At 41.7% G+C, this 23,599-nt stretch overlaps 1 protein-coding gene across 2 annotated transcripts in view; it reads right to left on the bottom strand.

The window, feature by feature from the left end:
• Nucleotides 1-1,252: 1,252 nt before the first annotated feature.
• Nucleotides 1,253-23,599, bottom strand: part of BLMH (bleomycin hydrolase) — a 39,262-nt gene continuing 16,915 nt past the window's right edge. Inside the window, exons 7-12 of one of the 2 annotated variants that reach the window (XM_008147854.3) lie at nucleotides 21,200-21,355; nucleotides 20,169-20,327; nucleotides 19,987-20,054; nucleotides 18,588-18,705; nucleotides 15,665-15,734; nucleotides 1,253-2,218 (exon numbers count right to left, since the gene is read on the bottom strand). In XM_008147854.3, the coding sequence (XP_008146076.1) occupies nucleotides 2,067-2,218; nucleotides 15,665-15,734; nucleotides 18,588-18,705; nucleotides 19,987-20,054; nucleotides 20,169-20,327; nucleotides 21,200-21,355 (723 nt within the window). In that variant the 3' untranslated portion in view covers nucleotides 1,253-2,066. Of the gene's footprint in view, nucleotides 2,219-15,664; nucleotides 15,735-18,121; nucleotides 18,212-18,587; nucleotides 18,706-19,986; nucleotides 20,055-20,168; nucleotides 20,328-21,199; nucleotides 21,356-23,599 lie in introns of those variants that run through there. The other variant, XR_003620016.2, reaches the window with a different exon arrangement.

The raw sequence follows: 23,599 nt of genomic DNA, 5'->3' as shown, positions 1-23,599 counted from the left end.
AGAAAAAATATTAATTTTTATTAAAATGTTCTATTATTTTGTTAGAGATTACTCATTTATTTCAATCCTTTGTATTCAGCATGTCTCTATCGAAATAAACCTACATTTCTATGAAAATTGAAGATTTTTTTTGCAGCCCACATAAACTTAAATCTTGTTTACTTGGCCCGTGTTAGCCTTTGAGTTTGACATGCTTGGTTTAGATGATACACGTATTTATCATTTTCTTTGATTTACATCTTTTGCTGCATTTCAGACTGTCCATATGGGATCATTTCCATTCTATTTGGGCAACAGTTCTTGAATTAAAATGTTTTTCATTTCACCCTTGTGTTTTTTCTTAATATTTTTATTTCAGAGAGGAAGTGGAGAGACAGAAACATCAATGATGATAGAGAATCATTGATTGGCTGCCTCCTACACACCCCACACTGGGGACTGAGCCCACACCCAGGGCATGTACCCTGACCAGGGAATCGAACTGTGACATTGTGGTTCATGGGTCGATGCTCAACCCCTGAGCCACACCAGCTGGGCTCACTCTTGTTCTTGATGGTTTTGTTAGATACAGAGTTCTAGGTTCACAATTAACTTTTCATAGCATTTGAAGATATATTTCATGTCTTCTGGCTTATATAGTTGGTGAGAAGTCAGCTGTCAATCTAATTGTCTTTTCTTCCTGGATGCTTCCAAGACCTGTTCTAAGGTTTCGCCATGATGTGTCTAGAAATGGACTTATTTATCCTGCTTGGGACAGGATTACTAGACTATTGTAAGCACTCTGATTAAAGCTTGAGCCTTTACCTAATGTTGTCTTGGAAAGTGCTGTGTGAGACACTGTGCCCTACCAGGACTGGGAAGGTTCTTGGATGGCCCGAAAGGTAGGGGTTCGGGCACTGATGGCAATATTGGGTGTTACACTCATTGGCTCTCAGTGAAAGGAAGGCTCAGTCTCAGTAAAATACATCACCTCCAGCACATTCCAAGGTGGAACCAAGCAGATCCTCACGTCCCACCCTTGCAGGACTCTCGATCTGGGTGAGAGAACGGTTACACATGGTGCTGGGAAGCCCTCTGCAGAACCGGCGGGGATCACACAGGCCGGGAAGGACCAGAGACGCCAGACACAAGCTGAAGCAGGAGAGCCCTGACCCATCCTGCCCCTTTTCACTTTGTAGAACATGAGTCACCAGGTTGCTTTCCTCTGGAGCTAAAGAAAGAAACACTTCTGAGATCAAATAAGCCGACTTACTCTGTTTAACAAAGTATTTTATTCAAAAGCTTCTCAGCACCATCTAGTTGTCAGAAAGCATGGGTTTCACCTTCTCCTGCCCACCCAGCTCCCAGTCCCAGAGGCAGAAGTTAAACCGTTTGGCTAGAGCACCTCCTAATCGTTGTAATACAGACCATGATAAGGTTTGGGTGGTTCTCTCACGCAACTTTCTCGAAGCCTCTACTTAACTGTGACTCAAGTCGAGCTGTGCCCCCGCCCCCAGTTCAGAACAATAGGAAGGAGTCATGTTGGACTTGATCAACTTCCCATCGTGGGCTATTAGAGACATAAAATTCCCTTGAGAAAACTGAATTCAGTGACTGCCATCTGGGAGGGACGGTCATACTGTCAGGCAGCATGCAGTTCTGAGAGCTCAAATCATAGGGTAACCCTCCCCCAACTCTAGTCTAGGAACAAGGAGAAATAGGTCCGTTTCTCTCCGTGCTCCTCAATTGCTCATCCTCTCCTGTCTTACTGAAGCAGACACAGAACCAAACCTTTTTGACAGAGTTAAGACACACAATTACATCGGATTAAAATGCGAAGAGATCCTGAGCTGTTGGAGATGAGGAGAACAGATAGTGTGACCCGATCTTTCCCTTTATTTTCTTTAAGAATATTTGTTTCAACACAGAGCACACTTCCCCGAGAGGTTCCTGGAGGAGAGATCCAAGGGTCTGACAGTGTCCCGGGGGAGCACACAGTCACCTGTGTAGCTTTGGCTTCAGTTCCCGGATCTGTCCTTGGCAGCTGCTCCAGGTTCCACGGGAGGAGGAGAGAACTGGAGGCGGCATCACTTGGCCAAAGCCCCCATGGGGTCCCAGGCGGGCAGGATCTCAGGCTCCTGCTCCAGCACAGCTAGCACCTCTTCGGGGACATGCTTCCGGTCCACCACCACTTCGTAGACATATTCGGAGAACCACTCGTCAGTCATGCACAGGTAACCTGGAGGAGAAGCCTCATGAGTCCAGAGGGCAAGGGGCAAGCAGCAGAAACCGTGTGGGCACCATAAAGAAGCTTTTTCACAAACTGGGGTCTGTACCCGTTTTACTTTCCCAGCCATAATCTCACCGAATCGAAGTCTTACTAGCAACTCGGCGAAGCAGACAGGACAGGCATGGCTCTGTTTTTACCAATGAGGAATCCGGGGCTCAGAGCAACTAAGTGAAGTGTCCAGTCACACAGGTGAGGTTCAGAGCTGGGCTGGGCCCTAAGGCTGCTACCAGGTCCTGTGCTGTTGCACCGCCCAGGCTGCCTCACTGGAGGTGAATGGATGCCCCCAGAGGGCACTGGAGATGCTTCTTGTTCATACAGCCACACGGAGGGGCTCATTCTCTAGGGCCAGAAGGACAAGCACACCAGTGCCATTCCTACCCTACCCACCTTCTCAGCATCACTGGCTGTTCTCCTTCCTTCCTCTCTATCCCACCACAACCATGAAGGGGTCATGACATCATTCCCAAGTAGCCACTCATTGGCAGATGATACTCTAGGAATCAATTAGTAACACAGGCCTCACTTTCCTGGAGGAAACCTGTGACAAGGAGCAGGCAGAACTGGAAGACTGAGACAGCTGTGCACCCTCTCGTCCCGTTTATGGATCTCTCTGTGGGCAGGACTCCAGAGACACAGCTGAACTAACATCCGGCTGAGAGCTGGGCTGAGAGAAAGAGGGGTGTCCGTAGGGATCCATCCTGGAGACCTCCTGTTCCTCAGGAAGATGAACCTGTATCTCAGGTTCCACTAGGACAGCACAAATTCCCCTTCAGGAACATACCTCCAACAAAGTTAAACAGGGGAATGCTTCACCCACGCGGTTGGTAATATAAAGAGGAAAATTAGAGCGAAAGACCCAGGGCACTGCATGAGCCTCCACACCCAAGGACTCAGGGACTAGCGGTCACCACCACCATCATCATCATCTGACCCTGGCTGGCCCCTACTCTACTCCAGACACTAGACAATTTTCTCGGAAAGTGTTTGAGCAAATCTAGGTCTGTGCTGTATCAGTTCTCACCACGCAGGACGAAGAGAAAGGGAAACGATGCGGGCTTTTCTCCCGCCGTGTCCTCCAGTGCAGCAGGTCTCAAGGGTCTTGTGCCCAGGACCAAGGCTGCACACTGAGAACCCAAAAAGCTGTGTGCGTGGGTTACAACTACTGATATTCACCATAATAGAAATTAACCAGAAAGCTTAAAATATTAATGCATATGAAAATAAGAATTTAAGAACTATAAATACAAATAATACATTTTTAGGAAAAAATTATTATATTCACCAAAATAAAATAAACTTTAGCTAGAAGAGTGGTGTTGTTTTATAATGTAATGTCTGGCTTCACAGCAGACAGCTGGACTCTTGTATCTATCTGCCTTCTGTTCAGTCTGTCATTCTGGTCGAAGCTGATGGAGAAAATCTGACCTCACACAGAGGAGAGGGAAGACCTTGCAGACCCCCTGAAAGGGTCCGCAGACCGTGCCCTGAGATCGGCTGATCTACAAGCAAGACTGTTTTAAATCATTAAAAGCGACACGATGGTGAGGCTAATTTTGTAAGCTAAATGCTGTGACCGAGGACGTGATTTAATTGAAAACACAGCTGCTCTGTGAGGTCATCTATATCCAGCTCTTTTGACCTCTGACAGACGTCAAGGCCAGCTCATCCTGATGTGGCCCCGCCAGGTAAGGGGACACACCCTGCTCCCTGACACCAGCCTCCCGACCCAGGGCTCCTTCCCTCAGCAGGAGACAGGGAAGGGGGCACGGACAAACACTGGAGCCCGTGCCGCTTCTGGTTTCTGTCTCTGTTGTATTTCCGGAGTCCCTGGCTTTGCTTGTGTCAGTCAGTCAGGACCTGGCCCTTACTTACCATCACCTAAGCTACCGCCACTGAGTTCTAGCAACCAAAGCTAGAGGGGCCAACCTGCACCATTTCTTACTGCATCTCAAGTAACTGCCGAGAAACCCAGTATCTGCCTTCCCAACGAGGAGCTTCCAGTGGGCAGGAGACCAGATTACTAAACACGACACCACTTGGGACATGGGTCGTCCTCCCCTTACCACAATGCAGGCTGAATAAATCCTCAGAGGAGCACTGGGCAGTGAGGCAGGTGAAGGACAGGGGCAGAGCCATGTAATAAAGTTCTGTGTCCTTATGACAATACTATCACCACACCATCAAATGAGTCTCCAGAGAATACACAGAGAAAATGGACAGTAAGTACATCTACACATCTTGTTCCAAAAGCTGATCAGATTAAGTCCTCAAAATTAAAACTCCTATCAATCGCAATCCTCCCTTTCAGTGTCCCTGCCGAGGGGCCCTGCCATGATTAGTCTCTCTCTGCAGGATATGAGTTCTTTGGGGGCCCACAAAAACCTCATAGTCTAGGGGGCTGCCAAGTAATTGCAGTCCGAGCAGATAATGAACGCGTGGCTGCTGTAGCTGTTGATGCTGCGTGTCTTGGGGTTGGACAGAGAAGATTAGGATCAGTGTGTCTGAAAGCCAAGTCAGTGCTGTGTGAGGCAGCAGCCAAGTACCGCTCAGGCAGCTTTTAAGTGGCCATTTTATCCAAGGAAAGTTGCAGCTTCTAACCTGTGAGCCCTCTGGCCATCAGAAAAAGATGTTCCCCGAGGAAAAAGGAAAAGGAAAATCTGCCGCAGGGACCCCAAGGTTACACTGAGGGAAACAAATAGATAAATGGGTAAAGAAAGTCAGCTTTAGGAACTAAGGCGAAATTACATTTTGTTTGAACTTTAATGTCTTGTTTACACACAATGAGAAATCAGATGAATAAACAGTCCCGCAGAGAAAGGCAATGTTTCTGTGTTTGTAAGAGGCCGGGCAGATCTGTCTGTAAGGGCGAAACAGGGTCTGTGAATGAGGCTCTGGGACGGTCAGGCCAAGTGCACGCAGCCACAGACTGTTCCCAATGGGTTAGGTTAAGAGAAAGTTTAACCTGGGGACGCCGGCACCAGATTTCTCTTTTCTTTTCCTTTCTCCTTGGGGAAGGGTGTTTTCTAGTGGCCAGAGAGAGAGGCTGCAACTTTCCTCAAATCCAAGTGGCCACGTTAGCTCAGACAACCGTTTTCTGAAATCCTACCAGAGATCTAAGCCTAGATTAAGGTGACAAATATATTATCACTTTTAAATTAGATATATTTTATATATTTCCTGACTTTGTTCTATGCAGTATTTCACCCCACTGACAAATATTTGTGGGTAATTTTGTTGTTGCTGCTGTTTTTGTCGAAGGGGTGTGATAAGATCGAGGCCTCTGTTCGGCTCTGAGGGATCTGTCTGGCAGCGGGGACTTCAGGAAGCCGGACTCCTGAGGCCTCATTAAGTCACCGCCAGTCTTACACCTGATCGTGATAACTCCAGTCTGAAGAAAGGTTTCCAGACAAGAAAGCAAAATTCTCACTGACACTTATGTCACATTTTAAACTTCCTAAAAAATAGTGAGAAACCACTCGACAGAACATTAGTCATTTAAAAAGACATTGTGGAGACTATGTAGTAACATGGGAAAATGTTTAAAAGTGATAAAAGTAAAGAACATAAAAATAGCTTATCTTCTATTATTACAACTATGTTACAAATTGAGATATGGGGGGGGGCACAAAAAATAAAATTATAATTTTATACAGGAGGGTGGGTGATTTTCCCCCGTCCTAAATATCTGGAATGTTCTATTGCTTCTTTAGCCTTTGAAGAGTACCCAAATAATTCATGCTCATTACAAATAATTTTGGAAAGATGGGAGAAGGAGAAAGAGGAGAAGGAAGAAGAGGAGCAGGAGAAAGAGGTGGAAGAGAAAGAGGAGAAGACAATTGTAAATTTTAAAACTGCCTACAATCCCTCCATCTTGGAATAAGCCCTCTTCCAAGTTTATACAAATCTTGGATAGTTTCTGCATGTAGACTCTATACATTTAATTAAAACGAGATATACGCACTCTTTTATTACAAAGTATCACATGTGCTATTTTCCAATATTGCTCTTTTCATGTGGATAAAAAAAAGCACTAGTATATCTATTTACATCATAATGTCTAGGTGCTGAATTTATATGGGTAATCGGAAATGTACATCAATCCCCCGCTGCTGGAATCTAGATTGCTTTTTCATGCTTAAGAACAACACTGCTATAAACATTTTGTAACTAAATCTTTGTTACAACCTCTATTATAATAATGGTTGCAAACACTTTTCCACTTATGTCATTTGCCTTCTAATTTAGCTTATCCTATCTTCGAATCTACTAAGCCTTTTTATTTTTATGAAGTCAAACTTATCAATCTTTTCCTTTATGGCTTCCAAATTTGGTATTGTATAAACATTTTTCTGCTATGATAATGAAAAAATAAGAGAAAAAAATAGGCTGAGCGGTAAGAAAACATTAGAAACACAGTCTCAATGAAAAACTCATCGTTCATTAAGGCCTCGACACAGTCTAGCCCCTAATTACGAACATACACGATTTTAACAGATAACTAAGTAGTGACAATTTATCAACCACTTCTGTTAGGTACCTGCTGCATAAAGCATGCCCTGATACCTTACATTTATATGGAGCAGCGATTTTCAACTGGTGTGCCACAAGAATTTTTAGAACATGCAATATCTGGCAACTACTAGTCAACCAGTGTGCTGCAGCACACGTATGTTTTAAAAATTCTTGTGGTATACACCAACTGAAAATCACTGACAGAGTAGTATGTTGTAAATGTGTAAAATGACACAATCCCTATGGAATGACATTTTGCAATACCTAGGAAAATTTCAAATGCATTTATTTACCCTTTACATTAAGTAATGCCATTTCTGGGACTTCATCCTACATACACGTAGTACTTGCACGCACACAATATAAAGTATGCATTATGTATTTATTTACCCACAATGACAGTACTTATTTAGCTCTACTATGTGTCAGGCACTAGTCTCAGCATTGTGTGTGTGTGTGTGTGTGTGTGTGTGTATAAATTCACTGCAAGACTGTTTGTATCAGCAAAAGTCTGGAAACACCCAAGTTCTATTAGTGCAGGAACCTGTTAAATAAACTATGGTACATCCAGACAATGGAAGGCGATGAAGCTGCAGTGGGGTGGAAATGTACTGATAAGGAAACTCTAAGACATGCCGTTTAAGTGAAGTGAAAGCAAGATGCAAAGCAGGGTTTAAGGAATGCTACCTTTGGTGCACTAACACGCTGGAGAGATGTAAGAGAAACGAACAGAAACGGTAGCCTGAAAGGAGAGAAGGAAACAAGATTCCTCTTTATATATGTTTTTGTATTTTGATTTTGGAATTTTATTAAATGTAAATATTAATTGTACTATTTATTAAATGTATTTTATTATTTATTAAATGTATTACACTTTAGAAAGCAAAACACACACACACACACACACACACACACACACACACACACACGTCTGTAGGGAGCTGACACTTCACAACACAATTTCATATCCACTGTCCTTGTTTTGATTTTAACCCTCACAACAACATAATAAGGCAGGCAGAGTTGTGTAAAGTCACGCAGCCAGTAAGTAAAGCCCACACTCAAATCCAGGTCTTAACTTCAAATTCAGTCTTTTTCATGGGGCTCGGCTTCCTCCAACAGAACACTCAACAGCAGAGAGGCAGACAGCTATGGCTTTGGCACCAGATAACGGCGTGTAATCCAGCTTAGGCACCTAGCTGTTCGGAACCAGTTTCATCTGCTCACACCCCCCGTATCAATGGCCATGTGCCTAGTTTTATAGGGTCTGTTTAAGAGGTCTTTTGTCTCTTTAAATCAGAGATGCCAAGTGCATGTATTCAGAAGAATGGAGAACAGCATGGGCTGGATGCTAACCCCCGTCCCCCGAAAACCACCCACAACCAGAGGAAGGGAACCAAAATCCGCACTTAGGAGACAGACATTTGGACAGTGATCTGAGAAGGGGGTCCTTTTTCCTCCAGAGTAAACACAAAAGTACGTGGTGAGGACACAACTTTTCCTGATAACATCCTTAGAGCTGGTTATGAACTGTGGCCTCTTTCAGAAATAAGTTAGAGAAGGTACCGTCTCCCTGTAAATCTACTGGGAGAAAGGCAGGGTGGAAAGTGTGGTAGGGAAAGAGAGATGCTTTGGCTTGTGGGCTGTGTTTCTTTAAACCATCAAACCACAACAAAGTTCAGCAGGAGAAGTTGTACTTCCTGAAGAAGTGCCCTCGGCTGCGAGTCCAGAAGCCTGTCCCCCTCGGCTGAGGGGAGGCGACACCCCAGTCTGAATTCCCCTCTCCCTGGGCCAGGGAGCACAATCCGGGCAAGTCTGAGCATAGGATTCTGCCAGGATCTTGCTGCGGGACCGGAGAGGGAAATTCAGGTGTCATCCAAGGTTCTGTTTTCCTGCAGAAATTCAGTGACTTCTCTCTGACCCCAAACGATCCCTCCTCCTATCTGTTTCAGGCAAAGCCTCATTTTGATCATTCCTCAAGAGCTCCACGGATGGCAGGCCGCGTTATTTCTTGGCCTCACGCCTCAGACCTGCCCAAGGAATGCTCCACATGCCAGGAGCTACCCTTCCCGGCTACCGTTTTCCTTCCTTTCCAAAGAAAGCCACAACCCTAACACCTTTCCTAAAACTCCGCTCACCCCTGAAGAATTGCTAAGGAGCCTCACATTTCGAATCACCGTCTCCCATGCAGTCTATCCCCTATATTATTTTATACTTATTCTTGTGTTTATGGTTTACATATTTGTTCTTATAATACATTACTAACACCTTATGTAGCAAGATTTATAGCCACAATTGTCCCAGTTTCAACTTCCCCCGCCCCCCAGCATTTGAAGGGATTAAGGACTGAAGAGGCATCGTAGGACCATTGGGCTTCCACCACTCCTCCAAAAGTTTCCCAAAACTCTTAAAATCCAACCCCAAAGCCTTTTCCTAGACTCATCCTCTGACTGCTCTGCTGTAGTGCTATCGACCACCAAGTTCTCCCTGACGTCTAGTCCCTTGGCTTCTGACTCCTCCCGTTCCAATAACCTCAGCTTTCATGGCTTCCTAGTCTCCCCACCAAGGCAGCCCTCCCTGGTTCTTCCTGCCATCTGCCTTCGTGGAGAAATCATCTCTTCTTTTGCTTTTCTCAGGCGACTTACCCTGTATCTTACAGCCTGAGGAGCACACCATGAACGTCACTGCCACATCCCACCCCCTCACATTCCCTTCCTGCGTCCCAGGTGAGCATCAGTTCCTCTGAGGGCCAGAGACATTCATTTCACCACGGACTGTGCACGGTTCCCTGCATCCCGTCAATAAATGGGAGGTGATGCTATTGCTGATGGTTTTCCCTCAGCACTAAGCGTATTCACCTCCGCTGCTTCTCGCATGAAACTAAGCCCCCGTGACGAGTCACCCATCAGTAAACTGGTGAGGGAGCACAATGGCTGCACAGGCCCTGCATTCTCGGAGAGCTAAAGCTAGAACCAGGGGCAGGCAGGTCAGCCCTCCTCTCGAAGGGAAAGGTTAAGGAGCCTTATGTTCTCGCTCTCCTGCCCTCGTTTGTTACAGACAACACTGACAACAGTAACAATAAGAGGTAATGTTTTGAGCACTTGTAATATGCCTGGCACAGTTCTCACAACAACGGAGGTAGGTACGATTATTATCCCCATTTATAAAATTTTTTATTTTTTGATAATCCTCACCTGAGGATACTTTTCCATTGATTTTTTTAGAGAGTGGAAGGGAGGGGGAGAGACAGAAAGAAAGAAACATCAATGTGAGAGAGACACATTGATTGGTTGCCTCCCGCATACCCCCCGACCAGGGCCAGGGATCAAGCCTGTAACCAAGGTACGTGCCCTTGACCGGAATCGAACCCAGAACCTTCAGTCCGAGGGCTGATGCTCTATTCACTGGGCCAAACTGGCTAGGGCTATTACCTCCTTTTTATAGCCAAGGACACTAAGGCTTAGACAGGTTCAATGCCATGACCAAGGCTATACAGACAAAAGGTAGAATTGTCAGGATGTGTATCAATGTAGTTTGGCTCCAGGTTTTATGCTTTAAAGTCCCTAATCTTCTCAAACCCATGCAAACATAGCTTGGAGACAATGTGGTGAAAAGAATAGATCCTCTCTACAAGAAAAAGCAAGACACGCACACAAATCTGTTAAGTGGGAGGGGATTTCTCCGTGAAACTGACGCCTGGTTTGAGGTCTCTTCCCACAGTTGCCTCCTCTCCTAGTCAGTAGCCCTCGCCTAGTCACGCCGTTAGATAAGAAAGCAGCAGTCAGTCCGACAGCACGTGATTCCTGCTCCACTCACACGCACTATTCTTAGCCCACTCATGCAGGCTCTCGAGTGAATAAAAACGGAGGATGAGCAGTCCCTCTGCAGGAGCTCAGATACCCACGCTGGAAGGCAGCAGCACGTGTCCCAAGCCTGGAGAGGCAGGAAAACCCTGAGGTGACATGACAGATTTGTGTCCTGCCCTTTTCCAGGAAACCAGAAGCCTCTGCTTTTAGCTCATGTAATTTTCTCGTTTCAGCAAATTCAGCTCAATATTGTCTGTAAGTTACTATATTTGTGCTAGGAATCCAAAAACTGAATCTCAAACAGATCTGCAAATAATCAGTTATCATTTATAGGTAATGTACATTTTTAGGGAACCTGCCTGTGTGAAATTAAGAAATCTGAATCCCAAATTCTCTCTCTCTGACACTGTGCAACTGAGTAAGTCAAAACTTCTCTGTAAGATTCCAGATTTTTTCCCACATAAAACACGGGTATAACCACTCTTGTTCATATCCTGAGTTACTCTATGTTGAAGTCATGAGGAAAAATAAATACAAATACTTTAGCAAACTTTGAATTCGTATCAAGCAAGATGCTATGAACTACATGTCCTGAGTACATCTGACAGAAATATGGAATATTCATCAAACTCTTTAGAGTTGTATAACAGTGTACAGTTTGAAAACTGCTTTCACACATCATGTCATTTGATGGATATAGACAAACTGCAGGACCTCAAAAGGAAGCAGTAATTATACATGGTGCTGACAGAGAAGTGTGCAATCATAAGGAGTTAAATTACTGTGGAGTATTTACAATCCAGAAAGTGGTAACTGTCTCCTGGTTCCATAGTGTAATGTTCCTGAAGCCTGTGATGAGTTTTGTACCTAGCTGTGGACATCTCCCCAACATCCCCTGGGTAATCTGGCTGGAGAGGCAATTAAAGGCCATACTACTGGTTTTCAGGAAGCAGTAGAAGTCTACATGTAATCTGAATCACACATCTACACTTCTTTCCAGATTAGTCTCTAATATGCCAAAGTCTCTGCAGCTGAAATCATCACCTTTAGGAGGAAGTCTGGAAATTTTACTAAAATGAAATCAGAAACAGAGAGGCTTATTTATAAGGAAATATGAAGAATGCAGGTTAAAAACAATTTCAGATGTTCATGTAACTGAAAGGCACAAAAACAATTTGAAAAATGAAACATCAGTCTTGGTTCAAAATTAAAACCAGGAGAGACAGAATTTAAAAAAATATAAAGATTTCTTACAGTGACCATTGAAGAAATAGAAAATAACACTCGCCTGACCCTCACTTAAAAATTGTTATTTAGCCCAGCTGGTGTGGCTCAGTAGGTTGAGCATCAACCATGAACCAGGAGATCATGATTCGATTCCCAGTCAGGGCACTCGCCAGGGTTGCAGGCTCGTTCCTCGGTAGGGGTTGTGCAGGAGGCAGCTGATCAATGCTCTCTCTCATCACTGATGTTTCCATCTCTCTCTCCCTCTCTGAAATCAATACAAACATATTTTAAAAAGAAAGTTGTTATTTAGTATATTAAGAAACTAGGCTAAACAAGCATTAAGAATTGTGCTATAATTCCACACTCAGAGCTCTGCTGTTCCAGACTTCAGGGCTGGAACACCATCTCATGAGTACATGAACCAATCATAAAGAAATTTCATATAAGACTGGTTCATTAGGGAGACCATCTAAGAATTTATTAACTACCAAAAACACTGTCATATGCATGATAGAATGTTGATAACTACTGAAGCTGGGTGATGGGCCTGTGGGAGGGGGGAGGTGTTCTTAATACTATTTTGTTTACTTTATATACGCTTGAAATTGCCCATGACAAAAAATTAAGAAAAAAAATTATAAAGCAGAACTTGCAAAATAATTTTGGGGAATTTAGGGGATTACATATAGTTTCTTACTTGCCCAACTGACAATGTGCTAACTTTAGACATAAACCCTCATAGGAAGCCCCAGCCCTCCCTCATATTTCCAGCCAAAATGGTGCTTTCAGAGCCCTTTCTCCTGACATCAGACATTTACACGATGTCTTCAGATCCTTTATACAGTTTTATGTCCCCTCAGTCACTAGTTTGTGATAAAAAAAAAAAAAAGGTCATGAATTTCTCTGTTATTTCCACGAGTGCACTAGATGCTACACTAGAACAGAGAAGCTGAGAGCAAATAGTGGTTAAGAAAATGGGCTCTAGTATCGGAGTAGGGTGACTTTTGCTTAAAGAGTATGAAATTTTACTCTAACAGGCCTATACATTTTTCAAAATGAAAGACAACGTAACAGGTTCCAAGGTCTGTTCCTTGATCCAATTTGAAGTCTGTTTCTGACATAATCTATAAACAAGTTACAAAATGCATAGTCAAGTATTTCAAGAAGCAGGGGAGGGAAGAAAGCCATGTTGGTTGTTCAATATGTTAGATATGCATCCAATTTTCAGTCCTAAGGAATTAGCCTTCACCAACATGAAGTAATCCAAAGGGTCCAGTAAGACAAGAATTAACTTCTCCTTTAATGTCTCTCATGATCAGAATGATTTACTTAGTGGTCTCTGGACAGGAAGGACCATGAACATGACCAATGGGGAAAGACTAAAGCCAAGACGGGGTAGAGGGCAAGACTGCCCCGGTATCTCTCTTCTCTTTACCTCTAGCTTGTATTGTTAACACTGCTTTTTTAGAAACCATCATTCTAGTTTTTTTTAAGTTTTTACTGATTTCAGAGAGGAGGGAGAGGGAGAGGGAGAGGGAGAGAAATATCAATGGTGAGAGAGAATTATGGATTGGCTTTCTCTTGCATGCCCCTTACTGGGGATCGAGCCCGCAACCTGGGTATGTACCCTGACCTGTTCATGGGTGGATGCTCAACCACTGAGCCACATCAGTCATGCAGAAACCATCTATCTTAGCCTGCAGAAATACCAAAGAGAATGGTAACAAACTATTAACAATGTTATCTATAAAAGCAAAATGCCAGCAATGCTGTTTAAGGTGGTCACGTCTCCCCAGAGAACACAAACAGAGGCTCTGCCTCAGGCATGCTTGCCAATACCAACCAGGATGACAGACAGGAAGGCCCTGCTGGGATAAACACACATCACCAGTATAATAACATGCTACACATGCTCCGAAGGTCAGGCCACGTGTGCCAACTAAATTAGATCATGTTTTCTTTCCTTCCTTCCTGTTAAGTCTTCATTACCAAGAAATATATGGGAATAATTTATTTTGGCTTTCAACGAACTATTCCCTACCCCCACTCAGTTCAATTTCTTATCTCTTGGCTCTCTACTGAAATGCTTTGCTCTGTATAATCTCAGGCATTTCGGTTATTCAAAAAACAAAAAAGTTACTTTAATCTTAACTGGATAGCTGCAGATTTCACCAGAAAGGATTACAGGCAGATCATCGGGATCAAGACCTCAGCTCTTTCCGCATACGGCCTTCTGTATCTGCCAGTTCTGCACCCATCAATTCAACCAACAGCAGATCGAAAATATTTTCGGGGAAAAAGTGATGTTGTTGCTGATATAGTTAGGCATACAATGGTTGTGTCTGTATGAAACATAGACTTTCTTTTCTTGTCATTATCCCCTAAAGGTTACAGTATAACAGATATTTACAAAGCATTTACACTATATTATGTACTAGTATATACTATCTAGAGATGATTTAAAGTATACAGGAGGGTGTGTATAGGTTTTATGCAAATACACCACTTTATATAAGGGACTTTAACATCTGCAGATTTTGGTATCTGAGGGGGTCCTGGAACCAATTCCCCGTGGACACAGAGGGATGACGGTAATAACAAAAAGAATTAGTCAGCAAAAACAAAAGTCGCACTGAGTTGGAGTAGAGAAGTACAGTTGAATGGAAAAGAAAATTAGCAAAGTGGCCAGAATCCTCTTTAAGAGTAGGTATTTAGGTTCAAAGTAATAAAAACAATAACTCACACTATCCAAAACATCAAGTATTTGCCTGGCTTTACAAGTGTTTATCCTCTCTTAAATGGACCTCAATGCCATCTACAAACTCAGTGACTATTAAAGATAGAAATATGTCACAGAAGCAAGCCAAATGATCCAGGCTCATCTAAACAAACCATAACTTAAGTCCTTTTCCTAGACACTAACTTCTATAACAAACCCAAGTACAGGGACCAAATTAGACAAAAATGAAACGAGCTATGAGGTTCATCTGAAGCAATATCTTATGTTTTGAAATGTTATAAATAGCAAATACACGCGCACATGCATAATACTCTACAGTAGTCACCACTTTTGGTCTGAAACCCTAAAAATTAAAGCATAAAAGCTCCTTAAAGGGCTTTTATTTATTATGAAAAAGTCTTTAAAAACATGGTCTCAAAAATTTGCAACAAAAAAATACCCTAAACTGTTAATGGTGATCTGTGGGTGGTAATATTAGAGATTTTTATATTTTTCTTTTTATTTATCTATATATTTTTATTTTTCTACAACTCCTATGTTACGTGTGGGTTTTGTTTTGTTGTTTTTTTAAGTCTAATTATTAGCATTTACTTATGACTTCTGCCTGGGTTTTGATTTGTCAGAATAAAATAGTTCTAAACAGTAACCAAAACATTCTTTTCCTCTAGAAAAGACTCCTAGAGTCTCCAATAAATGCCTAAAGTTACTTGACAATCCCGCTCTCCCACTCAGAGGCTGACTTCTGGAGTTAGTGCAGTAGATGAAAATGCACCCAGTGCTATATAGCAAGTGTCCTGGCAAAGGGCACTCAACCTTCTCATTGGCCAAGGTGTTCCGGTACAAAGAGGTCTAGCAGGGTCAGCCGGTTTGGAATGAATGCAAGCACATTCTGGTCTCAGTGTCAACCTGGGGGATTCAGGCATGCTATTTTTGTCAAGAGGATACTGGGGGCAAACTGGATCCTCAGATTTTTCCCTAGAAGAGTCTATCCAATGGGACCCATGACTGAAAAATCCTCCTCATTAGGGCTGCTTTCTACCCATATCTCTTGAGACAAACTGTAGAGCAAACTCCAGGCACCCTGAGTTGGTATTACCAGCTTAAGCTCACCTTTGTGGCCATGGTCTTCACCCCATGAATTCTCCACTCTCCATTTCATGAATACACCATCCTGATTATCCTGCAAAAGAGTGGATAGTTTGAAACCAGATCTCTCCTGCTGACGTGTCATGTTAATTTTAGATTTTCTTCAGCTACTCAGAAGAAACAACCTCCTCTATACAGCCATGATAGACATACATGACAGGGCCATCTCTTTTCTACTATAACTAAAGGGATACTCCGATACAAGTGTTTGAAGCTCGTGGGATAAAAATGCAATGAACCTAACAAAGCAATCATATTATTTTCTCCTTTACAATGTATTCTGTACAGAAACAAGTATATTAAAATGCTAGTTGGCTAAGAAAAATGAAATATTAAATTACTAAAAGCAGTGAACACCATCTGAAGCCAGTACTCTTGCTTTTAATTGATTAGCATTCTTTGCAAAGTCATTCCAATGTATTTATTTTAGAAATTATTCTAAGATCCAGTCAGTTTAAGAAAACAAACACATTCTCATCATACTGCCTAATTTCCTACTTAAGGGAATCAAGTACTGACACTCTCCAAATGTGTGCTTTTACTGATTCAGTTATACTAATATTAAATTTAATACAATAGAGATTGAATGGCTAAGCAAAAGTAGAAAGACTGTTTTCATAAAACAAAACCCAGGCAGTATACTGTTCTCTCTCTTCTGTCTTCATTAATAAAATAAGCTCAATTTTCATCTTCTTAAAGGGACACTGATACACATCATAAAAACCTTCACTTATAGTCTTTACTATCGTGACAGAGAGGGACAAAAGGCTCCATTTGGGAAAAGACTTTTCTTCTTCATGCTCAGCCAGGGCATTCACTTATGTCAAAACAACTTAAATCTTTGTAGCATGAGAAGAGAGTTGGCTCCGTATTATCTCCTAATGATTTCATCTGTCAACTCACACTTGCACATAATTGCATGAGTCTCATCTACATGGGATTTGACTCTATTCTTGGCAGGTTTCTTGGATCTCTGAAATTTTCAGTCTCAGAAATAGCCAACAACCAAACCCACAAGTTCAAACATCCTTATCTGTACTACCCCTTAATTTTAGCCCCAGGTACCTTTAAAACTACATCACTAAACTATACATTCTAAGACTAACCTATTAAATGTCTGTTTTGGTTTTCTGCTCCCCCCATTTTAGTCCATCTTTCCTTTCCTTTTAAGTACCACGGTCAGAATCTATATTACCTAAGGTCACTATTATAATAAATCTGAAAATGCTTCCTCTTCTTTCCTTTGCCAATGAATTCCCACATGACCTAGTTCAAGTTGTTCTCTGTCATCTACCAATATAGAATAATACCTGGACCTTCCTCATAGGGATTCTAAGAAATCAGCAATAAGAAAGAATATTCCAGAATACAGCAACAGCATTTATCTTTGCATTACCATTCAAATGCAGTGCAAACTAGTTTTAGTGGTCAAAAACTCAAACTGGACCCTGGCCAGGTGGCTTGGTTAAAACGCCAAAAGTTTGGAGGTTCGATTACCAGTCAGGGCACATACCTAGGTTATGTGTTGATACCAAGTCAGGACCCACACAGGAGGCAACTGATCGACGTTTCTCTCTCACACTGATGTTTCTCTCTCTCTCTCTCTCTCTCTCTCTTCTCTCTCTCTCTCTCTAAATCAAGAAAAGCATATCCTCATGTGAGAGTTAAAAAAAAAAAAAAAGAAACCTCAAACTGGAGGGAAGAGAACAATCTTATTATAAAATTCCAGATGAGATAATATAAATTCTGCTTTACACTATTAGCATTAGCATGTAAGGTAGCTCCATTTCCCCGAGGAAAAAACAGCAGGTTAATAAACCATGCCAATAAAAGAGTGAAAGTTCCAGAGAAAATGATATGGTATGTATGATTTTTATTTCTAAATAAGTATGTATGATTATTAATTCTGAAAAATATAAATATTCTATAACAGAGATGGAAAATAAAAAGCCAAACCTCTCCTAGAAATGACAAGGTCTTTGATTTTTTTTTAACAGTCTTCTAAATAATTTAAAAGTTTAACCTTAATTGAAGGAACTTTAGTTATAAACACAATTTAGTAGGTCCAAACATATGAACAACTTAGTATCTTAGTAGTATTATATTTACGTTAGCATTTTATTATTTATGGTATTTTATGAAAAGTTCCTTCTGAGATCGTTATTTTGTGACTTTCTTCCCAGGAATCAGACAGGTGGGAAAAAGAATACTTTTGCTTGTGGTAGTAAAGAATTTAAGTAGTTTGAAGTCTTTTCTTCCTTATGATCCCTGAGCACAGGTGTAAAATATCCTTTCTACAGCCTAGAAATGGGGAGGCTTCTTTGTGAAAAATAAAGTCTCAGCTGCTGTTTCCAACAGTGTGTCCGAGAAATAGTGATATTACTATTCAGAGTATTTCATAGGAAATTCAAAATACTTTACATCCAATTTCCTGAAGCTCTGCATAAATCCAGTAACGGATGGGCATGGAGTCCACAAACTACTGTTACTGACATTTTACTGCAGAAGAATCTGAATGACAAATGAAAGGAAGGTAAGTCTGAACACACGTTATCAAGATATGAACACTTTCAGGGCACATTTCAATCCTCATTCAATAGAAGTTATCTTCTCCTAAGTTCCCTTCACACCAAGAACTTCCAAAGTTACAGAAGAGCAGTTACTTCCTTACTCCCTGCTGACCCAAATTCTGCCCCCCACGGAAAGTTCCTATTTTTACTACCTCTGAGTTGCAGCCAAACCTCAAGTGACAGAGGTACAATGTCTTGCTTGGAAGCTAACTTTTCACAAAGAACATCTACACTATAAAGCTCTGATGGATAAACAGTCTGCAGGAGAATGCAGGTCCATCTGTGTAAACACTGTGGTAGGATGCTGAGCGTCATACCTTCTCTGAGACGGCAGTGAAGATCATGGCGTGGGTCATAAGTGACTCACCAAAAGTCAACCTCTCAGCTTTGTTCATGTTCTTCAGGGAGACACCAAACACTAACTCATAGTCATAGCTGGAAAAAAAAACAAAAAACAGTACAGAATAAAGAGAGTACAATCAAGGGGGAAAGATAGCTTCTGGTTGCAGAAGGAACAGAAGGGGCCCAATAGCGCCATGTAAATATGGGCTGTAGCTCTTCAGAGAATTGAATACATGCAGAATTTAGTCTTTCAATGGCGTTCCATTCGCTACTGTAACAAGAGTACTCCAGAAAACACCAACTTCCCATCTCAAAAGTTGACAAGATGAGCTTGGATTGTTATTTTGGCAATAAAACTTAAAAAAAAAAAAAAAGCCTTTAAAGTAATTTCTTTCAAAAATGGTCTCCTTTAAGCTGGTAGAAGCAACCCAGTTTCTTAATCCATTTACACCACTGCTGACTACGAAATTTAAATAAAAAGTCAAAAATACTGGAGAATATTTTCAGTTAAAAAAAAAATCACGAATTCTCTCTTTTAGCAGATTCCTTTTGCTAACTATGAAGTTATTTACTCAACTTCCTATAAGTAACAATTACTTATAATTAACCTTAAAGTGGTATATTTTAATAGCCAAGAAATCTTGAATAGTTTTATTCACAAATGAGCCTTCATTGTCATCAACAACGAGAGGAATGCTTTAAAGTGTGTGAATTAGTCACAATTGTCATAAAGACAAAAATATATAATTCACCCAAGTCATGGAAGTAGTTCAGAAGGATCAAAGAGCAAACCAGAAGTCTGGCAAACCTTTCATTACATTCCCAAATCTGAGCAGATTTACACAGCAATCAATTATTTTTTAAAGTGCCTTTCTCATATAGAATGGCTTTTTAGGAATATCCAACAATTCCAATGCAGACACGAAGTATGATCTTGACTTCCCAGGTGAGAGCATAGAAGTATGTGGAGTTTTGTTAAGAGTCTTCAAGCGTGCCGAAACCGGTTTGGCTCAGTGGATAGAGCGTCGGTCTGCGGACTGGAGGGTCCCAGGTTCGATTCCGGTCGGGGGCATGTACATTGGTTGCGGGCACATCCCCCGGTGGGGGGTGTGCAGGAGGCAACTGGTCGATGTCTCTCTCTCATCGATGTTTCTGGCTCTCTATCCCTCTCCCTTCCTCTCTGTGAAAAATCAATAAAATATTTAAAAAAAAAAAAATAAGAGTCTTCAAGCGCTACAAGATGGCAAGAAAGAGACCCGCCCTCAGGCCAGCCCTCCTCCTTGGGTGAACCTCAGCCGAGTCATTTCGTACCAAGAGTGCACTCCAAAAGCAACAACCCACAAACGGCTTTCTATTTTAAATTCCTGCACTCACACATTCATGTCACTGAGGCCCAGCTTGCCATTGAAGTGTTTTCCAACATCACAGCCAAACCACACAGCCTAGAAATAGAGGAAAGAAGAAGAAAGTCAACATAAATCCGATCTTCCTACTCCACCAAAGATGTGGAAGAAGAGGTTTTAACTCTAAGGCAGAAGACACAGAACAATACCAACCTCTCCATCTTTGATGGAGGCAGCAACCATCTTTTTCAATAAGTCAATGGGCTGGTTGTTATATAGAGTTTTTCTCCCTCCAACCATATTGCTTAAGTAGTCCACCGTGTAAAGTTTGTTGTACTTGTGCTGGGGCCGAGGGTCATTCACTAAACAAATCTAGTGAGATCAAGAACACGTTGATGAGAACCTAAAACCAAGAATGTCAAGCGAGACACAGACCTCTCCTCTAAGTTCATATGTTCACATCAAAGCTCATTACCTCTGCCTACAAGAATAAGCATTACAAATAAATCGCTAAATAACGGGGAAACAAAAGGTGGCACGGCCACTGAAAGAGTTCCTTGCATATTCTAATTAGCCCAAGGGACACATTTGGGAGCTGCATCTTTCCTACTGGCAAGAATTACCCCAAAAGTAATTCTGAAGAATTGCACGCAGTAGGGCAAGATGGAGATCCCATCACTATAAGATCCCTGCTGTCAAGTTACAAGACGGGCTGAACACCTAGCAATACCTCAACTGAGCTGGGATTCCAATAACAAAGCATTTGCTTATAAGAGGGTCAAGATGACAATAAAGGAAGGGGGTCTCTGGTCATCTTGCTAGGCAGTGGAGGAGACCTGAAAGAGGGCAGGAAAAACTAGGGTGGGACACTGCTCCCTTCCATGAGAGTCCCCGGAGTCGGGGTGGGGAGGGTACATTTCAGAGGTACTCTGAAACCAAAGTAAGACACATTTTTATTGTCTCTGCACCTGGGAATGATTCTGGGCCCCAAACCAGGGAAGTATGTGGGAATTGAACTGACTGCTAGCCTACAGTTAGAAAAGTCTCTGAAGAGCGGCAATGGGAATCCTGACATGATCAACTTTAGTAGGTCCATCAAATACCTCAGAGGAAGCAGGGGAAAAAGTGTGTTTAGTTTCTAGTTTGATGATCGTGCATGCTAACCCCGGAATCTTACAACCTTCCTTGTAGTCAACAGGCATTTGAAAGTAAACAGCCAGGGGCTGCCAGTGCCAGGCTCCAACCTTATCTTCCATGTTGAAGAGTGGCTTGACATGTTCCCTGTAAAACTCCAAGGGTGTTATGGGGCCAATCTTCTGATAATTTTTATCTTTGTCTCGATACTCCCAGGTGAATGTCTCTGGTGGATTACCCAAACAGATGCACACCACTCGGAATACCTGGAAGAAAGGAGGGGTACAGGTGAGTGATGGCTAGCGGAAAGTGTTCTTTACCTCTTCATTTTCCTCAGACTTAGGAAATGTAAGAAAGCAGTGGCTAAATTCAAGCCAGAAATTTCACAGGAAATCTAATATTGTTCCAAAAATTGGAAGGCTGATGTCCAGGATTTGATATCAGTCAGCTTCTGAATTCTTAAATAAACACTCTGAACAACACAATTCTGAAATATTAATATTTAGTGCTTAGTATTTGCCCTGCAAATTAAACTTCCTTAGCCAAGAAGCTGCTTACCACTATACATAAGACCTGGGTTGCTGCTCTGCTGATTACATTTCAAGTGACAAATAATGACATATATTTTATAAGTGGATTTCCTTCCCTTCATTCTTCTAGGTTTTGCTTTGATTGTGACAGGGGTCTCCACTCAGAGAAAAGTCATTAACTTTTCAGCTAGATGACAATGTCTGATAAAAGTATTATTAGAAAAAGAATAACTTTTAGTAAGTAGTAGGCTACCACTTTTTGGGTTGTGAGACCATAACATATTTTCTAATGATGACACAACACCTTCAACAAAGCATCAAAACAATCAACCTTTATATTATTTTCATTGGAGCATAGAAAGTACTTCCTCTTCTCTTTAAAAAAATACTTTTACTTATTTCAGAGAGGAATATTTTTACTTATTTCAGAGAGGAAGGTAGAGGGAGAGATAGAAACATCAATGATGAGAGAGAATCGTTGATTGGCTGCCTCCTGCATGCCCCACATTGGGGATTGAGCCCACAAGCTCATATGTGCCCTGACTGGGAATCCAACTGTGACCTCCTGGTTCATAGGTTGACACTCAATCACTGGGCCATGCCAGCCTGGCAGTACTTCCTCTAAAAAACAACAACAACAACACTACCATCTGCCCCTTCCTTCTCCAACCCAGTCACCACTGTGATCCAGTTTCATCACTTATTATCTGCATTATTTGAACCACACATTTGTATACTCCATTACCTTCAAGAGAAAAGAAACTTATATTTAAGTGTGCCTATTTTGTGCTAGATACGAAATATCTGTTAAGTTTACGTAATTTTCGTAACACTCTCTTAAAGTATAATTTTTCCCTCCTTCTATCTTTTTTTCAAAGAGATCAAGGTTCAAATTAAGTAACCTATTTAAGGTCACATAGCCAGTAAATAGCAGAGCCAGGCTATGAACAGAGGTCACACACAGTAAAAAAAAAAAAAAAAAAAAAAGTTTGCTTCTTGAGTACAGGGTTTAAAGGGGAACATTTACTGAACAGCTACTATGCTGTACTACAATCTCTGAATACTACATCTCTTAAAGTGATAGATATTGTTCCTTTTTTTTTTTTTTACAGACAAGGAAACCAAAGTTCAGGGAAATAAATTGCTTGACTGACGTTACAAAGCCAATAAATGGAGAATTAGGGTTTGAATTCCGAATTCACTTTAGTGCTCTTTCTATAACACCACGAATTAAGCATTTAACATTTACTATCATTTTCTAGGTTTCTCCAAAAGATGATAAACTTCTTACAGGTGAGGACCAGGCCGTGGATACTTTGTGTCTCCTACAGCATCTAGCACTATATCTGACCTAGAAATAATAGCTGATCTGAACATTGTTCCGTTCTCCACATCACTACAGGATGAATAATTTTAGAAGCACCACTTTCTTCAAGTCACTTTCTTGTTTAACAGTCAGTAAGGCTTCCTTAGTACCTCCTACAACAAATCTAAACTCCATGACCTGATTTTACTTTTTTACCTTTTCTACAAAGGCATAACTTACAATCAGTAAACAGTGAAGCACACTAACCTTAAGTATACGGATCAATTCAATTTTTTACATAGACAGACACCCACGTAACCACCATGCAGATCAACCTATCGAACAGCTGCAGGCCGCCAGAGGTCCTCTGGCCCCTTTGCCGTCAGTAACCCAAACCTCCCTCAATGTAAGCACCGTCTGACTCATATGCCCATTCATTAGTATTGCCTGTTCTTTAACTGTATGTGAATGGAATCATACAGCACACTCTCTTTCGTATCGGGCCTCCTTTGTTGATGTAATGCTATGAGATTCACTTATGGTGCGGTGAGAATCAGTAATTTGTTCTTTATTGCTGTGTATTATTCCATACTAGTGTAAATACTAGTAATTACAATTTTTCTACTCTCCTAGTGATAGACATGTGAATTGTTTTCAGTTTGGAGTTATGATGA

This window comes from Eptesicus fuscus, chromosome 20 (genome assembly GCF_027574615.1).
Source record: "Eptesicus fuscus isolate TK198812 chromosome 20, DD_ASM_mEF_20220401, whole genome shotgun sequence".
Lineage (NCBI taxonomy): Eukaryota > Metazoa > Chordata > Mammalia > Chiroptera > Vespertilionidae > Eptesicus > Eptesicus fuscus.
The sequence above is the reverse complement of the archived record's forward strand: the minus strand, read 5'-3'. Positions and strand labels throughout refer to the sequence as shown.